The sequence below is a fragment of the Meles meles genome, chromosome 5, assembly GCF_922984935.1.
Source record: "Meles meles chromosome 5, mMelMel3.1 paternal haplotype, whole genome shotgun sequence".
NCBI lineage: Eukaryota > Metazoa > Chordata > Mammalia > Carnivora > Mustelidae > Meles > Meles meles.
In genome coordinates, this window is record NC_060070.1 from 103,236,154 (window position 1) to 103,256,183 (window position 20,030).

The following is a 20,030-nucleotide window of genomic DNA, read 5'->3' on the forward strand; positions in this document are numbered from 1 at the left end:
AGTTGTGTCTTCCAGAATATGAACATCTTTATGTGCTAGAATAAGTACGTAACTCTGTGGAGCCTTTAGTCAAGATTTTCGTCCAAAATAAAAAGTGTGATGGAACAAAAATAATTTTGATTCAAGCCCATGAACTCACCATAAGATATATACTTCAAATGCAATTTCTGAGGATTTATTGTTTGTATTTGAGAAACTTGGACTCAAGATTTTTTTCCCACTCAGTTTTAGCCCTACACACTCCCCATGGTTTTTAGATCACAATATATACCCAGTATAAATGAAAGATGATTCAAATAGCCCACTGCTAATTTATACTAACTCTTGTGTGTGTGTGGGGGGGGGGGGTAACGTTGGCGTCAAATAGCACATTGGTACATCATTGTGTTTTGCTCATAGACTTCTTAGTGTTTTGCAGATTCTGTATGTACAGATTTGTGTTTACTTTTCCATGACCTGGGCATATCCTTGCTTTCAGGAATCAAAGGAATCCAGTCCTGTTTGGAAGTGGCAGAGGCGTGTGTAGGGGATATGGTCTGTAACACACAGTTGGCCCCTTACCTTAAAGCTTGCTCAGCAAATGGAAATCTGTGTGATGTGAAACACTGCCAAACAGCCATACGGTTCTTCTATCAGAATATGCCTTTTAACATTGCCCAGATGTTGGCTCTTTGTGACTGTGCTCAATCTGATATCCCTTGTCAGCAGTCCAAAGAAGCTCTTCACAGCAAGCCATGTGCAGTGAACATAGTTCCACCCCCTACTTGCCTCGATGTAATTCACAGCTGCCGAAATGATGAATTATGCAGGTGAGTAAAAACACGCATACCTTACTTTCTTATTTCGGCACCTTATTTGTTACAGTCCAGTCCTAACACTTGATCTCATTACATTAGCTAGAGTTCCCACCCTCATCCAACATGATGTAAACAAAGCCAGACGACTCGTATTTTTCAATCTGGGGTACATGTGTAGTGTCCTTTTTGAAATTCAAATGCAGAACATGTTTTTGGAATAAGTGAATTCAATGTGTCAGGATCTGGTAGCCATGAAATAGCATTATTAAAATTATACATCCAAGTGAGACTAATGAATTACTAAATAGACCTGACTGGCATGTCAGTTTAATTTGGTCTTGACTCAAGACTCAAGATGACTCAAGGTCGTTAAATGCCATAGAGTTTTGAGATGGTGCCTCTTGAAACCTCAAAATGAATCTTTCTCTCTTAGGTTGGAGATCTGGGAGGAGAAGGTAGCTTGACACCAGTTTGGATATCCCCAGCACATATGTATGCTATGATGTCAGAAATGTACCCATTCTCCTCTTCCCAACCTCACACCCTTGATTTTCAGGGGAGTAATGTCAGTCATTTATTTGTTTATTTAAATAAATAATTATCAAGCACCTACTATTATTCAGGCATCATTGCACACAAGAGCAAAATGGTTGCCCTGGTTGGGGGGGTACTTATATTCTAGTAAAGGGAGAAGGATAATAAGTAAGTCAAAAGATATATTCTAAGGTAATGAGTGTTGTAGAGATTAACAGGCAAAGGGAGAGAACAGAATGAGTGTCTCTGTGAATGGGCAGAAAGAGCTGTAGTGTAAACAGTGAGGTCCCAGTAGGGAGCATTTTTCCAGATTTGAAGATGTGGGAAAGTGAGCCTCTCTCAGTAAGCATCTGAAAAAAGAGATACCAAAGAGATCAGCCAGTGTTGAGGAAAAAATACAGCATGTTCAAAAAGCAATGAAGGTTGAGCCTACATGGGGGAGAGCAGTAGGAGATGCAGTTAGATGTTAAACTAGAATGGGGGGGCAGGCAGGCCTAGATCACATAGGGCTTAGGGGGACACTAAGGACTTGGTTTCTGCTCCCAGGGAAAGGGAGGGGTTCTGGAGGATTTTGAGCAGAAGTATGAATGAGCTGGCTCACTTTTTAAACTTCCACTCTTGCTGCTAGTTGAGACTAGATGGAACCTTTGCAGGTAATTACTCTTGGGAGCCATAAATCTAATTCAACACTGGTTTTTTTCTTTCCCTCACTGCAATCTTCATTAACACATTTCTTTGTATATTCAAGATGAATTTATCTTTTGTGTGGTAAGAAATTCACAGTCAAGTGGGCCTCTTTGAAACAAGTAAGAAAATGCAGCAAAGAACGAGATTTACTGAATAAATCTGATGAATCAAAATGATTTGTAACATTGATGTTACCAGGTCAAGGAGCTTTATTTAAACAACCAACATTAAATAATTTTAATATGTGGATTCATCTTTTACTTCTCTTCAGAAAAAATCTTCATATCAGTTTTCCCAGTGTCTTGAATCGGGGACTGTTTAATTTCATTTAAATAAATAAAACTCCATAAATAGCAAAATCACTTAAAGATCAAAATAAACATTTAATGTGGAAGAGTAGTCTAGTGTGTGATAGCTCAGAGCAAGAAGGGTCACATTTGTCACATTTGCATTTTTTTTCCGAATTTCACAGATAATTTTCTGAATGAAGTAACTTCTATGAGTAGAAAAGTCACATGACTTAACTATAGCAAAACACATATTTAAAAATGAGTAAATGACTCCAGGTACAAATCTACTCTCTATCAACTCATAAATGATAAACCATACTGCCAACACTTAGATTTACATGATATTTTCCATAAAACCTTTAACTGCATTAAATTGTTCTTTTGGCTCAAAACTTCTGTAGGAATTTCTTAAATATAAACTTGAATAGACACTGAATATTTTCCCCATTACATTAAAAAATGGATTCCTTTAAAGCTACTTAAAATATGAAATTATTAAAAATAATATTTCTGGTTTTAAGCAGAGTAGCACCATGTGGGCAAGTAAGCTCATGATAAATGTCAATATACTCAGAGGGTTTTCGTGCTTGTTTGACAGTGATCTGTTCAAGAAAGGGTAAGAAGTAATTTTAGGTGATAAATGTTAAGTAGGCAGATTAATATCCTTGGTTGCACTGAGAATATCTTCGTTCTGTGAAAGTTTTAAAAATGAAATTATTGTACATTATCCAGACTTTTCATTCAAATCTAGTATAGCACAAATCAAATACATAGTCAGAAAAGTTATGAATTGATGTCATTCTAATGGATTATCTCAGTCATTAACTAAACTCCTAATTCTTGCTTTAAATTAGCTCTTGCTGCCGGAGAAGCTCTAAGTTTTTATAAATTCTCATTAGTCTGCTCAGAAATATTGAGAAAAAGGTACAGTACCTTCCATCCTGTGTGAGAACTGGCTGGAAAGGTCAAGAGACTTATATGAAATCACTTGGTGTGAGACAGTGGTCAAATGCTAGCCACAAAAGTACATTCTGCTTCAAAAATCCTGCTAATAATTCCACCAAGTAGTTTATACTGCAAAGCATCACCCATTGAAATAAAATTAGTAGTGAAGGATGATTCATCCAGGGAATCCTAAACTTAGCCTCTGTCTTTCATCACAAAAGGAACATAATTCACAAGGTTTCTCTTCTTTGACAGTCTCTGTTAGGATGCTTGTAGGTACTAACTCTGTGTTCAGCTATGTACTGGGGTTTAGAAGGTCTTTTGTTTGATGCCAGTCTTTCATTAGCTGAGGCAGCACCACATGCTTTTGCAAGATAACATTATTCAGAATTGCATTTCTTGATTCTTTCTAGGAGGCGCTATAGAACATTTCAGTCAAAATGCTGGCAGCATGTGACTAGAAAGTGCCATGAAGATGAGCTCTGCATCAGTACCTTAAGCCAGCAGGACCTCATTTGCTCAGGAAGTGATGACTGCAAAGCAGCTTACATTGGTACCTTTGGGACAGTCCTTCAAGTACAGTGCACCTGTAGGACCATTACACAAAGTGAAGAATCTCTGTGTAAGATTTTCCAACACATGCTTCATAGAAGATCATGTTTCGGTAAGTTATATATATCCAGTAAATCATACATATTTTTTTTTGTCTATGCAGCACAAAGTAATAATCCAGCGAAGAAAATTTAACAAAGACAAACTTATGTTTGCTATTCCATTTTATCTTTTTAAAAAATTTTAAAAAGATTTTATTTATTTGAGAGAGAGAAAGGGAAAGAGATCACAAGCAGGTGGGGGGAGCGGGGTGGGGCGCAGGTTGAGGAGGCAGAGGGAGAAGCAGACTCCCTGCTGAGCAGGAAGCCCGATGTGAGGGTTGAGCCTAGGACCATGGGATCATGACCTGAGCTGAAGACAGACACCCAACCGACTAAGCGACACTGGTGCACCTGCTATTCCATTTTAAAATGTATTTTCTAATTATGTTTTGTATATTTGTTATTTTACTCACTTATATGTAAGTGGTATATGTGTTTTAATGTATATGGTTGGCCACTCCTAGGTATCATTTATTGATTTCAATATCAACAGCATGCAGGATTTATCCTACAAGGTTACTGAGTATGTCAGTTATCTACCATGAATAACAACCCCAAAATGTAGTAGTTTAAAATAACCACTTATTGGCTCATAATTCTGAACAATGGGCTTAGTTTAGTTGTGTGGTTCTTCCAATGGTCTTGCTGGGGGCCACTCAAGTAGCTACTGTCATCAAGGGACTCAGCTGAGGCTGGATGGTCCAAGATGGTATCCAGCAAGCACTACTGACTGGGATGCATGATTCTCCCCATGCGTCCTCTTTAGCAATTGACTCTGGACTCTTACACAGGTGACATCAGCATTCCCAGCAGGTAAGCCCTGATCTGCATGTACTTACCAATGATCTGCATCTGCCAAATTTGCTAATGTCTTGTTGAAAGTCCCATAACCAAATCCAGAATCACTATGAGAGGAAACTATACAAGGATATATATTTTTAAGTTTGGATTCTTTGGGTGATCATTAATTTAATCATTTAATACAGCTGTCCCAACCTCTGTAAAACATTGACTCTTGGGTTTAGTTTTCTGCTCTTGGTCTTTAGCATGTCTGCTGATCTATCTGTAAAGAGAGGATGGAAACATATTCTTTAAAGGTATTATTACTCAATTTTATGAATTAAAAAACTGAGATTTAGGAATTTTACTAATTTGCCCAGGGCCTCAGAATAAGCAAGTGGTTGACAGGGATATGTGTAGGAGTCTTATAGAAAAAAAAAAATCTAAGGATGTGATCACATATTAATTCAAGACATCTCTATCATCCATCCTCAAGGGTTTGTCCTTACAACTATCCATGTCTTAAAATATCCCCAGACCCACTGGCTCTTCATTGTAACCATGGAACCTGCAAATACCATTCCCAGGAGAAAATCATAGATGTTTACTGTTTTATTGCAAACCAGATCTTTATATTTACACATAAATTTGACAGATATAGCTATGAATATATCTATACCATGCCCATTTAACTATATATAGATACACACATTTTAAATGTTTTCTTTTTTTCTTAGATACTAAAGAGATACACATGAACTAATGTGATCAAAATTGTGATTTGTTGTGTATTAGATAAAGATACACAACTCAGAGTGTATGGTTTTAATTCCAACAGTGGTCTCTGTGGAATTTTTACAATTTCTATAATTAGCACCATTTCAAATCAAATTTCATATTCAATTGAAATCATGATACAGAGTGGAAAATTGTAACATTGCATGTGTTGAGCCATATTCCATAAATAATGGAATATTAGGTGGATAATTCTGTTAGAACTAAAGGTACTTATAAGGAATGGCTCATAGCATTATAGAAGGAAATACCAAATAAAATAATTTAAACCAGCAGAAATAAATACAGTTATATTACCATGGTAATTTATAAGTGGGTTTTTCCGTATTAAATGATATCCAGGAAAAAAAAAATAGGAAGATCCTACATGTCAGCGGTAAATCAGTTCCTAAAAATGCCAGTCCCGACAACCTAATTCCAGTTCTGAGCCTGATTTTCTCCCATGTGTTTTTAATCATTGTTATACTTTATGTGCATTGTGTTTAGCTGCTGTAACCTGTACACAGCCAAAAACATTTGTAGAAAAACAGCAGAAATGGACATTTAAAAAGCCATAAACATCGAAGTACTATGTAATGTTTTGTACAAATGAAAATTCAAAACTCTTTCACTTTCTTTACTCAGACTAAACTTTGTGAGATTTTCTTTTCAAACATCACTTACTAAAAGTAGGAGTTTCAAGTGATAGCTTTGAAGAATTAAAGCAATATTCAAGGCCTTCCATCATAGTTCTTGAATTAACAGGAAACGTTTCAAAACAAAGCAAGAACTAAGTCCTTCAGCCTGGCTAGTTCTTACAAACCCTTATCCCATGTTCTGGGTACTTGAGAAGAAGCACAACGACAGATTTTTTGTTTGTTTGTTTTGTTTTGTTTTGTTTTTAAAGATTTTATTTTATTTATTTGACAGAGAGAGAGATCACAAGTAGGCAGAGAGGCAGGCAGAGAGAGAGGAGGAAGCAGGCTCCCTGTGGAGCAGAGAGCCCAACGCAGGGCTAGATCCCAGGACCCTGAGATCATGACCTGAGCCCAAGGCAGCTGCTTAATCCACTGAGCCACCCAGGCGCCCCCATAACAACAGTTTTGAAGGAACCATTTCCCTACATGTTTCCATCCTGACTACTCACATCACAGTGGCCTGATCATGCATCATCAAAATGATTCATCCATGTAGCTCCTTTCCAAAGCTCTTGGGCTTTGGCTCACTCTCCTTGAAAGGAGCTGAATGGAGTAGGGCTGAGAGGGTAGTTTTGGAAGATTTTCAGTTTGCCACCTTTGTTTGGCTTAGAAGCATTATTTTTCAAATTCATTTGACCCCAGATGGCAGAAGGCAAAGCATGTTACTTTAGCTTTTGATGTGCAATGTCTTCTATTCCATTAATTGTTCCATTAACTGTCCATTAATTACAATGCTGACTACTCCCACTAAAATGACTTCATGACTGGCTAATCTGTTGTTGCCTGAAGTTTGAAAAACACTTGCTTGGAGCATAAATTCATCTGGAAATAATCTGCATGAATGTCTCCAAGCCAGTCTTATAATAATTACAAATAATTATAGAGTAGTTAGCATTTATTGAATGCTTATTTTTCAGTTACATTTTCTCATCTAGTCTTAACATTTCAGTGGGTTAGATACCATTATTTTCTCCATTTCATACATGAGGAAAAGGAATCTAAGGGATAAAATGGCTTGCTCAGGGTTCTATACCCAGGGGCACGCAGCAGCCTCAGGATCAAACCCAGGCTGGCTGACTTGGAGCCTGCTATGGAGGCTGTTATATTCTCCTTCCTGCCTGTGAAATGGTAAAGACAAGCTCGAATCTGAGCATGCTCCAAAGCCCTCTCCGTGGGAACCTCTTAGTTCTGCTAGCTTTGAAAACACGCAGAAGAACCCACCTCCATTCCTGCGTGCAGGACTGGGTTTAGGCAAATTAGCGTGTTCCTGAACAAATTGTGTATTTGGCCACTAACTTCCTCTTAACTCTTAACTCCACACTTGTGGATCCATGCAGACGTCCTTTTTCACGGTATCTTGCAGCACAGAGCAAGTTTATGACAGTTAGAGCTCAGAGAGAGGTGGGTAAAATGGAAGAGAGAGGAACTGGTTGAGACAGAGAGGCTTCCAGAAGTAGAAGGAACAGAAAGAGCACTGCTGTGTTTCCTTGTTCCCTTGAAGGACTCAGTCTGCAGATGTGAGGGTACCTGGCACTGACAGGAATGTTCTATCTTGCCTTGCTCAACATTGTCTTTTTTTTTTTTTTAAGATTTTTTATTTATTCATTTGGCAGACAGAGATCACAAGCAGGCAGAGAGGTAGGCAGAGAGAGAGGAAGGAAAGCAGGCTCCCTGCTGAGCAGAGAGCCCGATGCGGGGCTCGATCCCAGGACTCCCAGATCATGACCTGAGCTGAAAGCAGAGGCTTTAACCCACTGAGCCACCCAGGTGCCCCCAACATTGTCTTTTTTAATGTCAACTGTAGTCAAAGAGATTTGGACACATCCCTATTCTGCCTCTAAAGTCTGTTTTTTTCTTTTCTTTTTGAAGAATGATTTTTAAAGAATAAAAATAAAGAGAGACTACCTTTCTCTATTAAATCCTATGGGGAATGGGAAGCATATCAATACAGATATAATAGAAGTTTAAACAAAATTTAAAGAAAACAGAAATAAAAAGTTCTTCCCCTAATCCACTTCTTTAAAGAGAGTCAAGGTTAATCAAGTTGATGCAATTATTTTGAAACTTTTTTCTCGTAATACATATATAACTTGAAAACCTTGTATGCATGTAAACAGATGCCCCCCCCTCACACTGATGCACACATATACACATATTTTTTAATGGAATGAAACTATACATAATTCTTCACAATTTGCTTTTTGTTTTGTTTTGTTTTTGTTTATAATTTTATTTTATTTCTTTTCAGTGTTCCAGAATTCATTGTACAATTTGCTTTTAACTTGAAAATATATATATATGGTGGGACATTTGTAATACATACATATTTGATGACTTTATTTTTTTTAAAGTTGCATAACATCCCACGGTATATGTGCACACACACATGCATACACATGTGTGTACCATAATTTATTTAATCTATACTAATAATGTGGACATTTAGGTTGAAAGTGATTGTTTATTATGATAGGCATTGTTACAATAAATGTCATTGCACATTTTAGTTGGCATTTCAATAGACTATATTTCAAACAGTGAGATTAGTAGACCATTGGATTTTTATATTTTTAAATTTGGTAAAAACTAGGGGGAAAAAGCTTGTTCGAATTATATTCTTAGAAAAATCTTAATGTTTTAATTGACATTTTTATTATAAGTGATGCTGAACATTTGTTCAGTGATTTGTTGGAAATGTTCTGTCTTTGACCTACTCATATTCTTTGCCTGAAACATCTGCCTTCTTTAGTACTGGTAAGTGGAATTTTGGTTACCTGTATCAGAAATTTGTATTGATATGTGAGAATTCACTAATCTGCACACCTCTTACAATAATCTTTTTTTTTTTTAAATAGATGATGACATTTTTTTTTTAAAGATTTTGTTTATTTATTTGACAGAGAGAGAGACCACAAGTAGGCAGAGAGGCAGGCAGAGAGAAAGGAGGAAGCAGGCTCCCTGCAGAGCAGAGAGCCCGATGCGGGGCTCGATCCCAGGACCCTGAGATCATGACCTGAGCCGAAGGCAGCGGCTTAATCCACTGAGCCACCCAGGCGCCCCCCTCTTACAATAATCTTAATTTCATAGTCTCTTAGGGAGAAGCAATGATCTGTTATATTTGGGCTTTTGCTCAGATCTTGACCTGCTATGTGTTGTCTGGGTTACATAAATAGGAAGTTTTAAAATCATTTATTGAATAGTCAACCGTTCTTCAACTGGGTAATTTCCACTGCCATTAATAGTTACCAAAGAAAAAGTAGAATACAAAACCAAAAACAGACTCTTAAACTATAGATGACAAACTGGTGGTTGCCAAAGAGGAGGTGGGTGGGTGAAATAGGAGAAGGGGATTGAGAGCGCACGTATGGTGGTGAGCACTGAGTAATGTATAGAATTGTGAATCATTACATTGTAGACCTGAAACTAGCATAACACAATGTTACCTATACCTGAAAAAAGCATAATTTGGGAATGATTTTTTTTTTTTTAAATACATGTATGGGGACACCTGGGTGGTTCAGTGGGTTAAAGCCTCTGCCTTTGGCTCAGGTCATGATCTCAGAGTCCTGGGATTGAGCCCAGCATGGGGATCTCTGCTCAGCAGGAAGCCTGCTTCCCTGCCCCCGCTCCCCCCACACACCCGCACCTGCTTCTCTGCCTGCTTGTGATCTCTGTCTGTCAAATAAATAAAATCTTTTAAAAAAAGACATGTATAGAAAATAATATATCTACCATTCAATTCAAGATATAGAACATTATCATTATTTTTTTGTTTTTTAAAAAATATTTTATTTATTTATTTGACAGAGAGGTATGTGAGTGAGTTCCTGGAAGAGCTGAGGGAGAAGGACAAGGAGACTCCTGCTGAGCAGAGTAGCAGAGTCCCACGCACGGTTCCATCCCAAAAACCTAAGATCATGACCTGAGCCAAAATCAAGAGTCAGATGTTTAATCCACTGAACCACCCATGTACCCCTATTTTTTAAGTTTTTTTTAAGTTTTTATTCATATCCATCCTTTCTCCCCAAATTCAGAGGTAAACAACTATACAGCAGTGCACATATGCATGATACATAACAGAAACATGCATTCATGATATTGCCTAGGACAGTAGTTCTCAATCTTTACTGCATATGAGAATCACCAAGAGATTAAAAATTCTGAGGCCCAGTAAACCAACAAAATTCCATTATGTGAAAGCAAGACAGAGGTGTCAGGAGGGCTAGTGTCATGGGCATATTGGTCAGCATAGTCACACAGGCTGTGTGCTCAGAAGGGCCCTGAGCTTGGGGCTTCATGTTCTTGAAGTTTTTAATAATTGCATCACTGAATTTGTGTTTTGTAAATAGATTCCAATGGAGAATAAGTGCAGTGCTTGGAGCCTTAGCTCATATATGCTCCTGCCTCCTGCCACTTCCTATGAACCTACAGGTTCTCAAATGCCTGCCCACCCCTTGGCGTCTTGGGTACCGCTCAACGCTCCTTCTCTCCCCACTCTGTACTTGCCACCAGACATTTGTTTTTGTATATTTTTAATGATATTGAGCCTTCCAGTACATGTATGTAGATTTTCCTTGATGACTTTCAATAAGTTTTTATTTTGTCAATAAAAATAACTTCTCAATAATAATTTTCTTATACAACTTTGGCTATAATTATTTCTAGATATTACTAAATATTACAATTGCTGCTATAAAACAAATCTTCCAAATAAAACCTATTCTATTTTCAAACTGTAGTTGAATAATAGAAATTGATTTTCATACATACATACATTTGTATGCAGCAATTTTTTTTAAATTTAATTCTATTTTTCCAGTGTTCCAAAATTCATTGTTTATGCACCACACCCAGTGCTCCATGCAATACGTGCGCTCCTTAATACCCACCTGATACCAGGGTCACCCAAGCCCCCACACCACTCCCCTCCAAAAGCCTCAGTTTGTTTCTCAGAGTCCACAGTCTCTCATGGTTTGTCTCCCCCTCCGATTTCCCCCAACTCACTTCACTCCATCTCCCAATGCCCTCCGTGTTATTCCTTATGCTCCACAAGTAAGTGAAACCATATGATGATTGACTCTCTCTGCTTGGCTCATTTCACTCAGCATAATCTCTTCCAGTCCCATCCGTGTTGATACAAAAGTTCAGTATTCGTTCTTTCTGATGGAGGCATAATACTCCATTGTATATATGGACCATATCTTCTTTATCCATTAGTTTGTTGAAGGGCATCTTGGTTCTTTCCACAGTTTGGTGACTGTGGCCATTGCTGCTATGAATATTGGGATACAGATGGCTCTTCTTTTCACTACATCTGTATCTTTGGGGTGAATACCCAGTAGTGCAATTGCAATGGGGTAGCTCTATTTTTAATTTCTTAAGGAATCTCCACACTGTTTTCCAAAGTGGCTGCACCAACATGCATTCCTACCCACAGTGTAAGAGGTCTCCCCTTTCTCCACATCCTTTCCAACACTTATTGTTTACTGTCTTGTTGATTTTGGCCATTCTAACTGGTATAAGATGGTATCTCAATGTGGTTTTGATTTGAATCTCCCTGATGGCTAGTGATGATGAACATTTTTTCATGTGTCTGATAGCCATTTGTATGTCTTCTTTGGAGAAGTGTCTGTTCATGTCTTCTGCCCATTTTTTGACATGATTATCTGTTTTGTGTGTGTTGAGTTTGAGGAGTTCTTTATAGATCTTGGGTATCAGCCCTCTGTCTGTAGTGTCATTTGTGAATATCTTCTCCCAGTCTGTGGGTTGCCTCTTTGTTTTGTTAACTGCTCCAACACAAACACCAAACACCACACACACCCTATATGTCTGTATGTGTGTGTGTGTACTACATATATACAGTAACAGGCATAGCATATAATGGGGATAACATAACCTCAATAAAAGTTTCCATTCCAAGTAAGGGAAAATGAGAGAGTAATAGCACACAGTAATGAAATCCTGCTTAATAGGCATTGTGAAGCTTCTCTTGCAGTGTGCGTTTCCTTTGTTAACTGGGAAGGACTGCCTTCTCTGGTTCCCATTTTGCCCTCTGGAAGTTTCTTTCTTATCCATCTTCCTCCATAGCCATATCTGAAGGAGGTTTTAGGGAGAATACCCTCCTTGGGGGATATGGAGGTCTCAGAGACTGTATCCAGTTCATAGTTTAAGGCATTAAAAGTTTAGTGGTCATAGACTTTTTGCAAATGGACCGGTGGCTCCTTTGGCAATATAATCTCTTAAAAAAATGTGTTATGTTTCTAATCTTTTTTTTTTAATTTTTATTCAGCTATATGTGCCAGTATCCACAATTTAAAAAAAAAAAAGTGTTTTCTTGACTTGAGTTCCAACTCTGCCTTTCCTTGATTCTTCACCCCTATGCCCCTCTCTCTCACGTAATGATTAAACAATAGACTAAGGTGAAAGTGTAAGTGAAAATATAATACCTTTAATTTGATTTTCACTGCATAGTTGAGTCAATTTGTTTAACTCAGAAATGCTGGGTCTTTTATGATTGGAGATGTTTTTTTCAATCTTACCTCTTACTATTTGGAATCCAGAGGCAGTCAGCTTTCAATGTTGGGTAGTCCTCATTTTTAGCTGATCTCTGCTTGAAAAACCAACCATTTTTTTACCCGGTCATATCTTTATTGTAAAACTCTGCACAGTGCCATCAAGAGTAATCAATTCACACTATCACTCTAGCTCTTTCAAGTTGTCTTGCTCCTTTTGGGACCTTTCAAGGTGTTTGGAGAGATGTATTGTAGAACTGTCTTCATGGTAAAAGAAAGGGGAAAACCTTGATCTTTTGGATCCTGTCTTACATTTCTGAGGAGTGGTCCCATGAGCCTTGATTCTCTGGAAATTGTGGATAGTGTATCAGTGAATGCAGAGTGGAACCCAAAGAACATTTCACGCTGCAGTGACAGAAAATCACTGAGGAGTAAAGAAGAAAGTGTATTGTGCAAAGGCCAAGGTAAATACTGTCATGTTGCATCTGCACAAAGACAAATTAGGCATTTGGGGAAGCATTTTGATGGTAAGGAACAAAGACAAATCCATATGCATCATTGCCTCCTTTAGAGTGAAAGGATAATGGTATCATCAATCTGCCACCAACCTGCCAGACTGTGGGCACAGTGTAGGTCTCTGTTGTTGCTAGGAGGTTTGGTATTCATTACTAGCAGAACTCTGATGGATTTGCCTTAGAGAGAGACAATCTATTCTGTGGAGACCATGCATAACCACTGTCTTTGTCACCACAGCTGCTCTCTCTTCACAACTCTTTGCACAGGTCTGGGGTGGCTGAATAGGAGGTATGATTTGCTTCCACAGGGTAGATCATCAGTTTACTTGGTTGTTGAGGGCCTACTCTGTAGTAGATACTGTGCAAGGCATTAACCCAAGACAAAAAGATCTACCTTCTTAGTACCACTATCATGGGTGTTTCCATATGTCTCTTTCCCTCATTTGCCTCACCATGTCTACAGTCATCCAGGTTTGCTCTTTTCATCTCTCTAATCAAGAAATTTATTACTTCAGTCTTAACTTCTATCCACCTCCTTCTCTACAAAGTGGACAATCAGATGTACTGCTCACGCTTGGCCGGTGGGGAAGAGTTCCCTTCACCACTACCCTGTAAGGCCACTTCTAAGTGGATCTGTGGTGTGGCAGGTGTCCATTTACAGTTAGCACTGATATACACTGTTTTCCTTTCTGGGAACCAATGTTTTAATGGATCTTATAATACTCAGTAGACTATTAAGAGCTATATTTCAAATAGCAAAAGGTCTTCCACTGCAGGTGGCATAACCTTGTTCCAGAGTGTAAGGGATCTGAGCTGGAACCCTCTTCTTAGGGATTGCCAGAAATTCTGTATTTATCTAGAGAGTAAATGAGATTAAGTGGAAAAAGTGCCCTTTACGCAGAAAATATTCTGTATGTTTTAATTGTCCAGCCCATAAAAAACATTGTTTCTGGTCCCAGATCCAGGACTGAAGCATTGAGTGTCTTTCCCTAATGTTTTACAGAGATTACGCATGTTGTTAGGAATTTCTATATTAATGTTTCACTAAAGCCAGCTGGTTCCCCAATTCTGTTAGGAACAATCTTTCCGATGTTAATGAAGAGCCCGATGATCACAAAGGCAACCCCAAAGTATTGAGATGATGGACATTAAATTGTTAGTTCTCAAACATGTTAATGATCAGAAATATATAGAGAATGTGTTTAAAATACATTTTATCTAACCCAGTTATTCTAATTCAGTGGGCGGTGGAGTGAAACTCAAAACTCTATACTTTAAAAAAAAAAAAAATGACCCAGGTGGTTGTGATTTTCAACCAAGTTTGGGAACCACTGCTCTAATCCACATGTGGGAAAAACCTGGTCACCGGCCATAGGTCCCAAAGCCTCTTTTCGCTCACACCTCTCAGAGAATGAGAAATGTCTGTGTTCAGAAAGGCAAGACTAATATCACGCAGCTTTCGAGGTGGTCTACTTTACCCCAAGCACGTAAAAACACAGTTGGCATACATTAGCCACTCAATAAATAGGTAATGTATGAATGAACACATGAATGAATGAATGAACCAATGTATACTGTCAGCAGTGTCTTCTGAATAATGTTGTTTTTCTTTTTTTTATTATTTGTTTATTTACAGCATAACAGTGTTCATTGTTTTGGCATCACACCCAGTGCTCCATGCAGTACGTGCCCTCCCTATTACCCACCACCTGGTTCCTCAACCTCCCACCCCCCCGCCCCTTCAAAACCCTCTGGTTGTTTTTCAGAGTCCATAGTCTCTCATGGTTCATCTCCCCTTCCAGTTTCCCTCAACTCCCTCTCCTCTCCATCTCCCCATGTCCTCCATGTTACTTGTTATGCTCCACAAATAAGTGAGACCATATGATACTTGACTCTCTCTGCTTGACTTATTTCACTCAGCATAATCTCTTCCAGTCCCGTCCATGTTGCTACAAAAGTTGGGTATTCATCCTTTCTGATGGAGGCATAATACTCCATTGTGTATATGGAACACATCTTCCTTATCCATTCATCCGTTGAAGGGCATCTTGGTTCTTTCCACAGTTTGGCGACCGTAGCCATTGCTGCAATAAACATTGGGGTACAGATGGCCCTTCTTTTCACTACATCTGTATCTTTGGCGTAAATACCCAGCAGCGCAATTGCAGGGTCATAGGGAAGCTCTATTCTTAATTTCTTCAGGAATCTCCACACTGTTCTCCAAAGTGGCTGCACTAACTTGCATTCCCACCAACAGTGTAAGAGGGTTCCCCTTTCTCCACATCCTCTCCAACACATGTTGTTTCCTGTCTTCCTAATTTTGGCCATTCTAACTGGTGTCAGGTGGTATCTCAATGTTGTTTTAATTTGAATCTCCCTGATGGCTAGTGATGATGAACATTTTTTCATGTGTCTGATAGCCATTTGTATGTCTTCATTGGAGAAGTGTCTGTTCATATCTTCTTTCCCTGATTAGAACACTTCTAATAATACAGCTTCCTTATTAACAGCCATACTCATTTATGTTTCTACTTAAGCTGGAATTTTCAATTCAAATATTTGACCAAAGGAATCAGGAATTAACAAGACTGGGCTACTACTCTTCACTTGAATGAAAGCATTTCAAGCGACTTCTGTTTCCCAACACTTTTCTTCTTTATAGACCTATTTTCAAAAAGTCTGAGTAGTAGGAAACTATTTTACGGTTGATCCTGAGATGGTGTCAACACCGTAAATAAGCAATTGATCCTGACACAGTTTTCCTCTTAAATGTGTGTATTTTTTTAACAAACTCTATGATACGGTTAGCTCTAGTAACAAAAAGATGAAAAAAAGTTTACTTCCCAAGGAGTTGCAAAAGTAGCTGTTCTTTTTTTTTTTTTTTATTTGTTTATTTGACAGACAGAGATCACAGATAGGCAGAGAGGCAGCCAGAGAGAGAGGAAGGGAAGCAGGCTCCCTGCTGAGCAGAAAGCCTGATGCGGGGCTCGATCCCAGGACTTTGGGATCATGACCTGAGCCGAAGGCAGAGGCTTTAACCCACTGAGCCACCCAGGCGCCCCGCAAAAGTAGCTGTTCTTTTGAAATACTAATAAGGAAACTCCTAAAAATGTGTATAGCCTTTTGAGACAATTAAGAAAAGAGCCCTTCTAATTTCTACCTTTTTCTACCACTTAATTTCCTTTGTGTAGCACTTTTTTCCACCCATCTCTCTATTGACACCTCATCTTAGATATCAAGATTGATAGTAAGACCCTTTTATTCATTTTTTTTTCTGCAATCAATGTATAGATTATTTGACTGCATTTCCTCTTGCATTACAACATTTCATGTCTGTTCCCAGTGAAGTTCTCTATCTAAAAATAACATTCTATTAGTGAGCATTTTACTACAAAATCCATTAAACACACCCATATATGTGTAAATGTGCATAATACATAGTTATCTTACATAAAATTTTACACTTATTTTTAGCAAAGTCATTTAAAGATTGTGCAGTGTGGATTCATGAAGGCTCAAACTCATTTTTACATATTCTTAATTTTATTGTCGTCTGATCACTGTCTATCTGAGAAAGGAAGAATATAGACTATAAATAAAACAGTGAGCTAAGTGAATTTTGGAAGACATTTCCATTGCAAAAATATCCCCAGGCCTCTCCCACTCTGTGTCTCTCACATGTGGACACACACACACACACACACCCCATCTTCTCTTATGGCCAATTCACATAGGTTAGTATTCCAGGAGCTTTATGTTAAGTTTTGGCTTTAAATAAATCACTTCACCTAGCCAAAACCACTGACTATTTTTTGGTTTCTACACAAAACTCTAATTTAGGTCCAGTTTCCTTCATATTCAGTCCAGGTGCTAAAAAATGTCTCTTGGCTTTCCAAGGAACACTCAACAGAATTTCTCTCCTCTGTATTCATATTTATAACATAGCCTCTAAATAGTCTAGTATTTTGTATTTTCTGGATTAAAGTGGCTCCATAGTGAATTTGTAGTCCATCAAATTCATAGAGACTCACTTGTAAGTGTATATTTTTCCTCTTGGAAATTAATGATTATTCCTTTAGGATTTTGTTTTTCATTAGTAGCAAACTCTTAAATTCTTTAGAGAACAGGCATGTATGTTACAAGTTAGCAATGAAAAGAATAAAAAATAAATAAACCAGTTCTTCAGAATGACTGAGTTACCATCCAGTGTAAAAATTCAGATTCATGGTAAATTCTGTAACTTTTGGCTCTTATGCTATTTAATTTGTAATCCTAGAATTCTGGATATTTCTTTGGGGTTGGGGGCCTCAAGGTTAAATCAAGATATTTAACCTTTATTAAATTTCAAACCTAAAGTATAAAGGGACTCTTCTACATTGTTCTTCCTCAACCTTACCCTTGAATTTTGGTTAAAAATCATGATCAGCAGCAATGCCTCTAATAATCAGGTGATATGTTTGGAAATGTTAATATACCTTATTAGAGAGCACAGCCATAAGGAGACAATATGGCACCAGCATGTGAGGGCTCAAATAATTTCTCTACCATTTGTAAGATAGATAACTGAAGAAACTACTCTCTTTTCGCCACAATTTATTTTCTGTGAAATAGAAAATATAATCAGTTCTAACCCAAAATGTTGGTGCAAAGGTTTTATCAGTTAATATGTGTAATGAAATATCCAGAACATAGTGAAATTCAATACAATTAGCTCTTACAGTGGATTTTGATGGATTTAGAAAATGATATGGGGGTGCCTGGGTGGCTCAGTGGTTTGGGCCGCTGCCTTCGGCTCGGGTCATGATCTCGGGGTCCTGGGATTGAGTCCCGCGTCGGGCTCTCTGCTCGGCGGGGAGTCTGCTTCCCTCTCACTCTCTCTGCCTGCCTCTCTGCCTACTTGTGATCTCTCTCTGTCAAATAAATAAATAAAATCTTTAAAAAAAAAAAAGAAAATGATATGATGTCACATAGGTGGTATGGGAGACAGATTTATTTCTAGATGATTTAAAGTATCATGTTTTCTCAAGATAAGTGTCATCCTATCTTTGGATAATTTTAGGGCCAATAATGAATTCAGACAATTGGTCTCAAACTTTATATTAGAACCACATGTTTTCAGTTACAAAGCAGATTCTGACTCAGTAGGTGAGGGTGGGGTCTGAGATCTGCATTTCTCTTTTTTTTTTTTAAGATTTTATTTATTTATTTGACAGACAGAGATCACAAGTAGGCAGAGAGGCAGGCAGAGAGAGGAAGAAGCAGGCTCCCTACGAGGCAGAGAGCCCGATGCGGGGCTTGATCCCAGGACCCTGGGATCATGACCTGAGCCGAAGGCAGAGGCTTTAACCCACTGAGCCACCCAGGCACCCCTGCAGAGGCTTTATTTAATCCACGGAGCCACCCAGGTGCCCCTGAGATCTGCATTTCTAACAAGCTCCCAGGTGATCCTAATATTTGGTCTAGGGATTACACTTTGAGTAACAGGACTTAAATAACCTCTTAAGAATCTTTTAAGAAGGGCGCCTGGATGGCTCAGTGGGTTAAAGCCTCTGCCTTCAGCTCAGATTACGATCTCAGTGGTCCTGGGATCAAGCCCCGCATCAGGTTTTCTGCTCAGAGGGGACCCTGCTGCCTCTCTGCCTGCCTCTCTGCCTGCCTCTCTGCCTGCCTCTCTGCCTACTTGTGGTCTCTCTCTGTGTCAAGTAAATAAAATCTTAAAAAAAAAAATCTTTTAAGAAAAAAACCCCCTAATTTTATGTGTGTGTGCATGTGCACATGCTTACGTATATGTGTGTAAAATACTTTATGTGTCTCATATATAACAACCTGTCTGCTACTGAGAAATAGACTAAATTGACCTGATACATTTTGTTAATGTAGTAATCTCTTTTTCATGGACACTATGAATCTTAGTGTCATGAAAAAGTTCAAGTAGATGTTCTTATAATTTCTAAAACTCTTCTTGAATAGCAGCTTAGAACAGTGGTTTTCAAACTTCAGCTCCATGTCAATTACCTGAAGTCTTATTATTATTGGGTCTTCACCACAGAGTTTCTGATTCAATAAGTCTGATTCAATAGGTCTTGGGCGTCCGCATTTCCAACAGGTTTTCAGGTGTTGTACAGACTGCTTGCCCAGGTACCACACTTTAAGAACCACTGGCTTAGAATACTCATTGGTTCTTCCTGAAGTCAGTCAGAATCTAGCAATATTCTCTTGAGTCATCACTATAAGCACATACTTCTGTACTTCTATTGGAGGCATTTCAACATTGGTTGTTTTGAAATACTGTGATATTGTGATTTATAATAAAAAATATATATTTCCTGTTCCTGGCATAGAGTTCCTAAAACACTTAGAATTTCCTGTGACAACAATGATAAAGGTGTCCTTTGTTAATTAGGTGACTCTTGGAAAGCCTAAGGATGGAGGGCTTGTTGCCAGGGGAATCAGCCAAGTAAGTGGTTAGAGGGTTGGAACTTTCAATATCCACTCCCAGCTTCAACTTCTGGAGAGGGGAGGGGGCTGGAGTTTGGATCAATAGGCAATGGCTAGTGAATTCATCAGTCATATCTGTGTAATGAAGCCTCCATAAAAACGCAAAAATGACAGAGTTTGGAAAGCTTCCAGGTTGGAGAACACATGGAAATTCTGGGAGAGTAGTGCACCTGGAGAGAACATGGAAGCTCTGGATTCATTCCCCATGCCTTCCCATATGCACGTCTTCCATCTGGCTGTTCCTAAATTATATATTCTTTTATAATAAACCAGGGATCCAGGAAGCAAAACATTTCTCTGAATTCTGTTGGACACTCTAGCAAATTAATTGAACCCAAAGAGGAGGT

At 38.4% G+C, this 20,030-nt stretch overlaps 1 protein-coding gene across 1 annotated transcript in view; it reads left to right on the forward strand.

Moving 5' to 3' along the window:
- The window catches only part of GFRAL (GDNF family receptor alpha like), a 58,759-nt gene that overhangs the window by 19,548 nt on the left and 19,181 nt on the right, over positions 1 to 20,030 (forward strand). Inside the window, 2 exon segments of the mRNA XM_046004081.1 lie at positions 479 to 809; positions 3,667 to 3,917. Of these exon segments, the coding sequence (XP_045860037.1) occupies positions 479 to 809; positions 3,667 to 3,917 (582 nt within the window).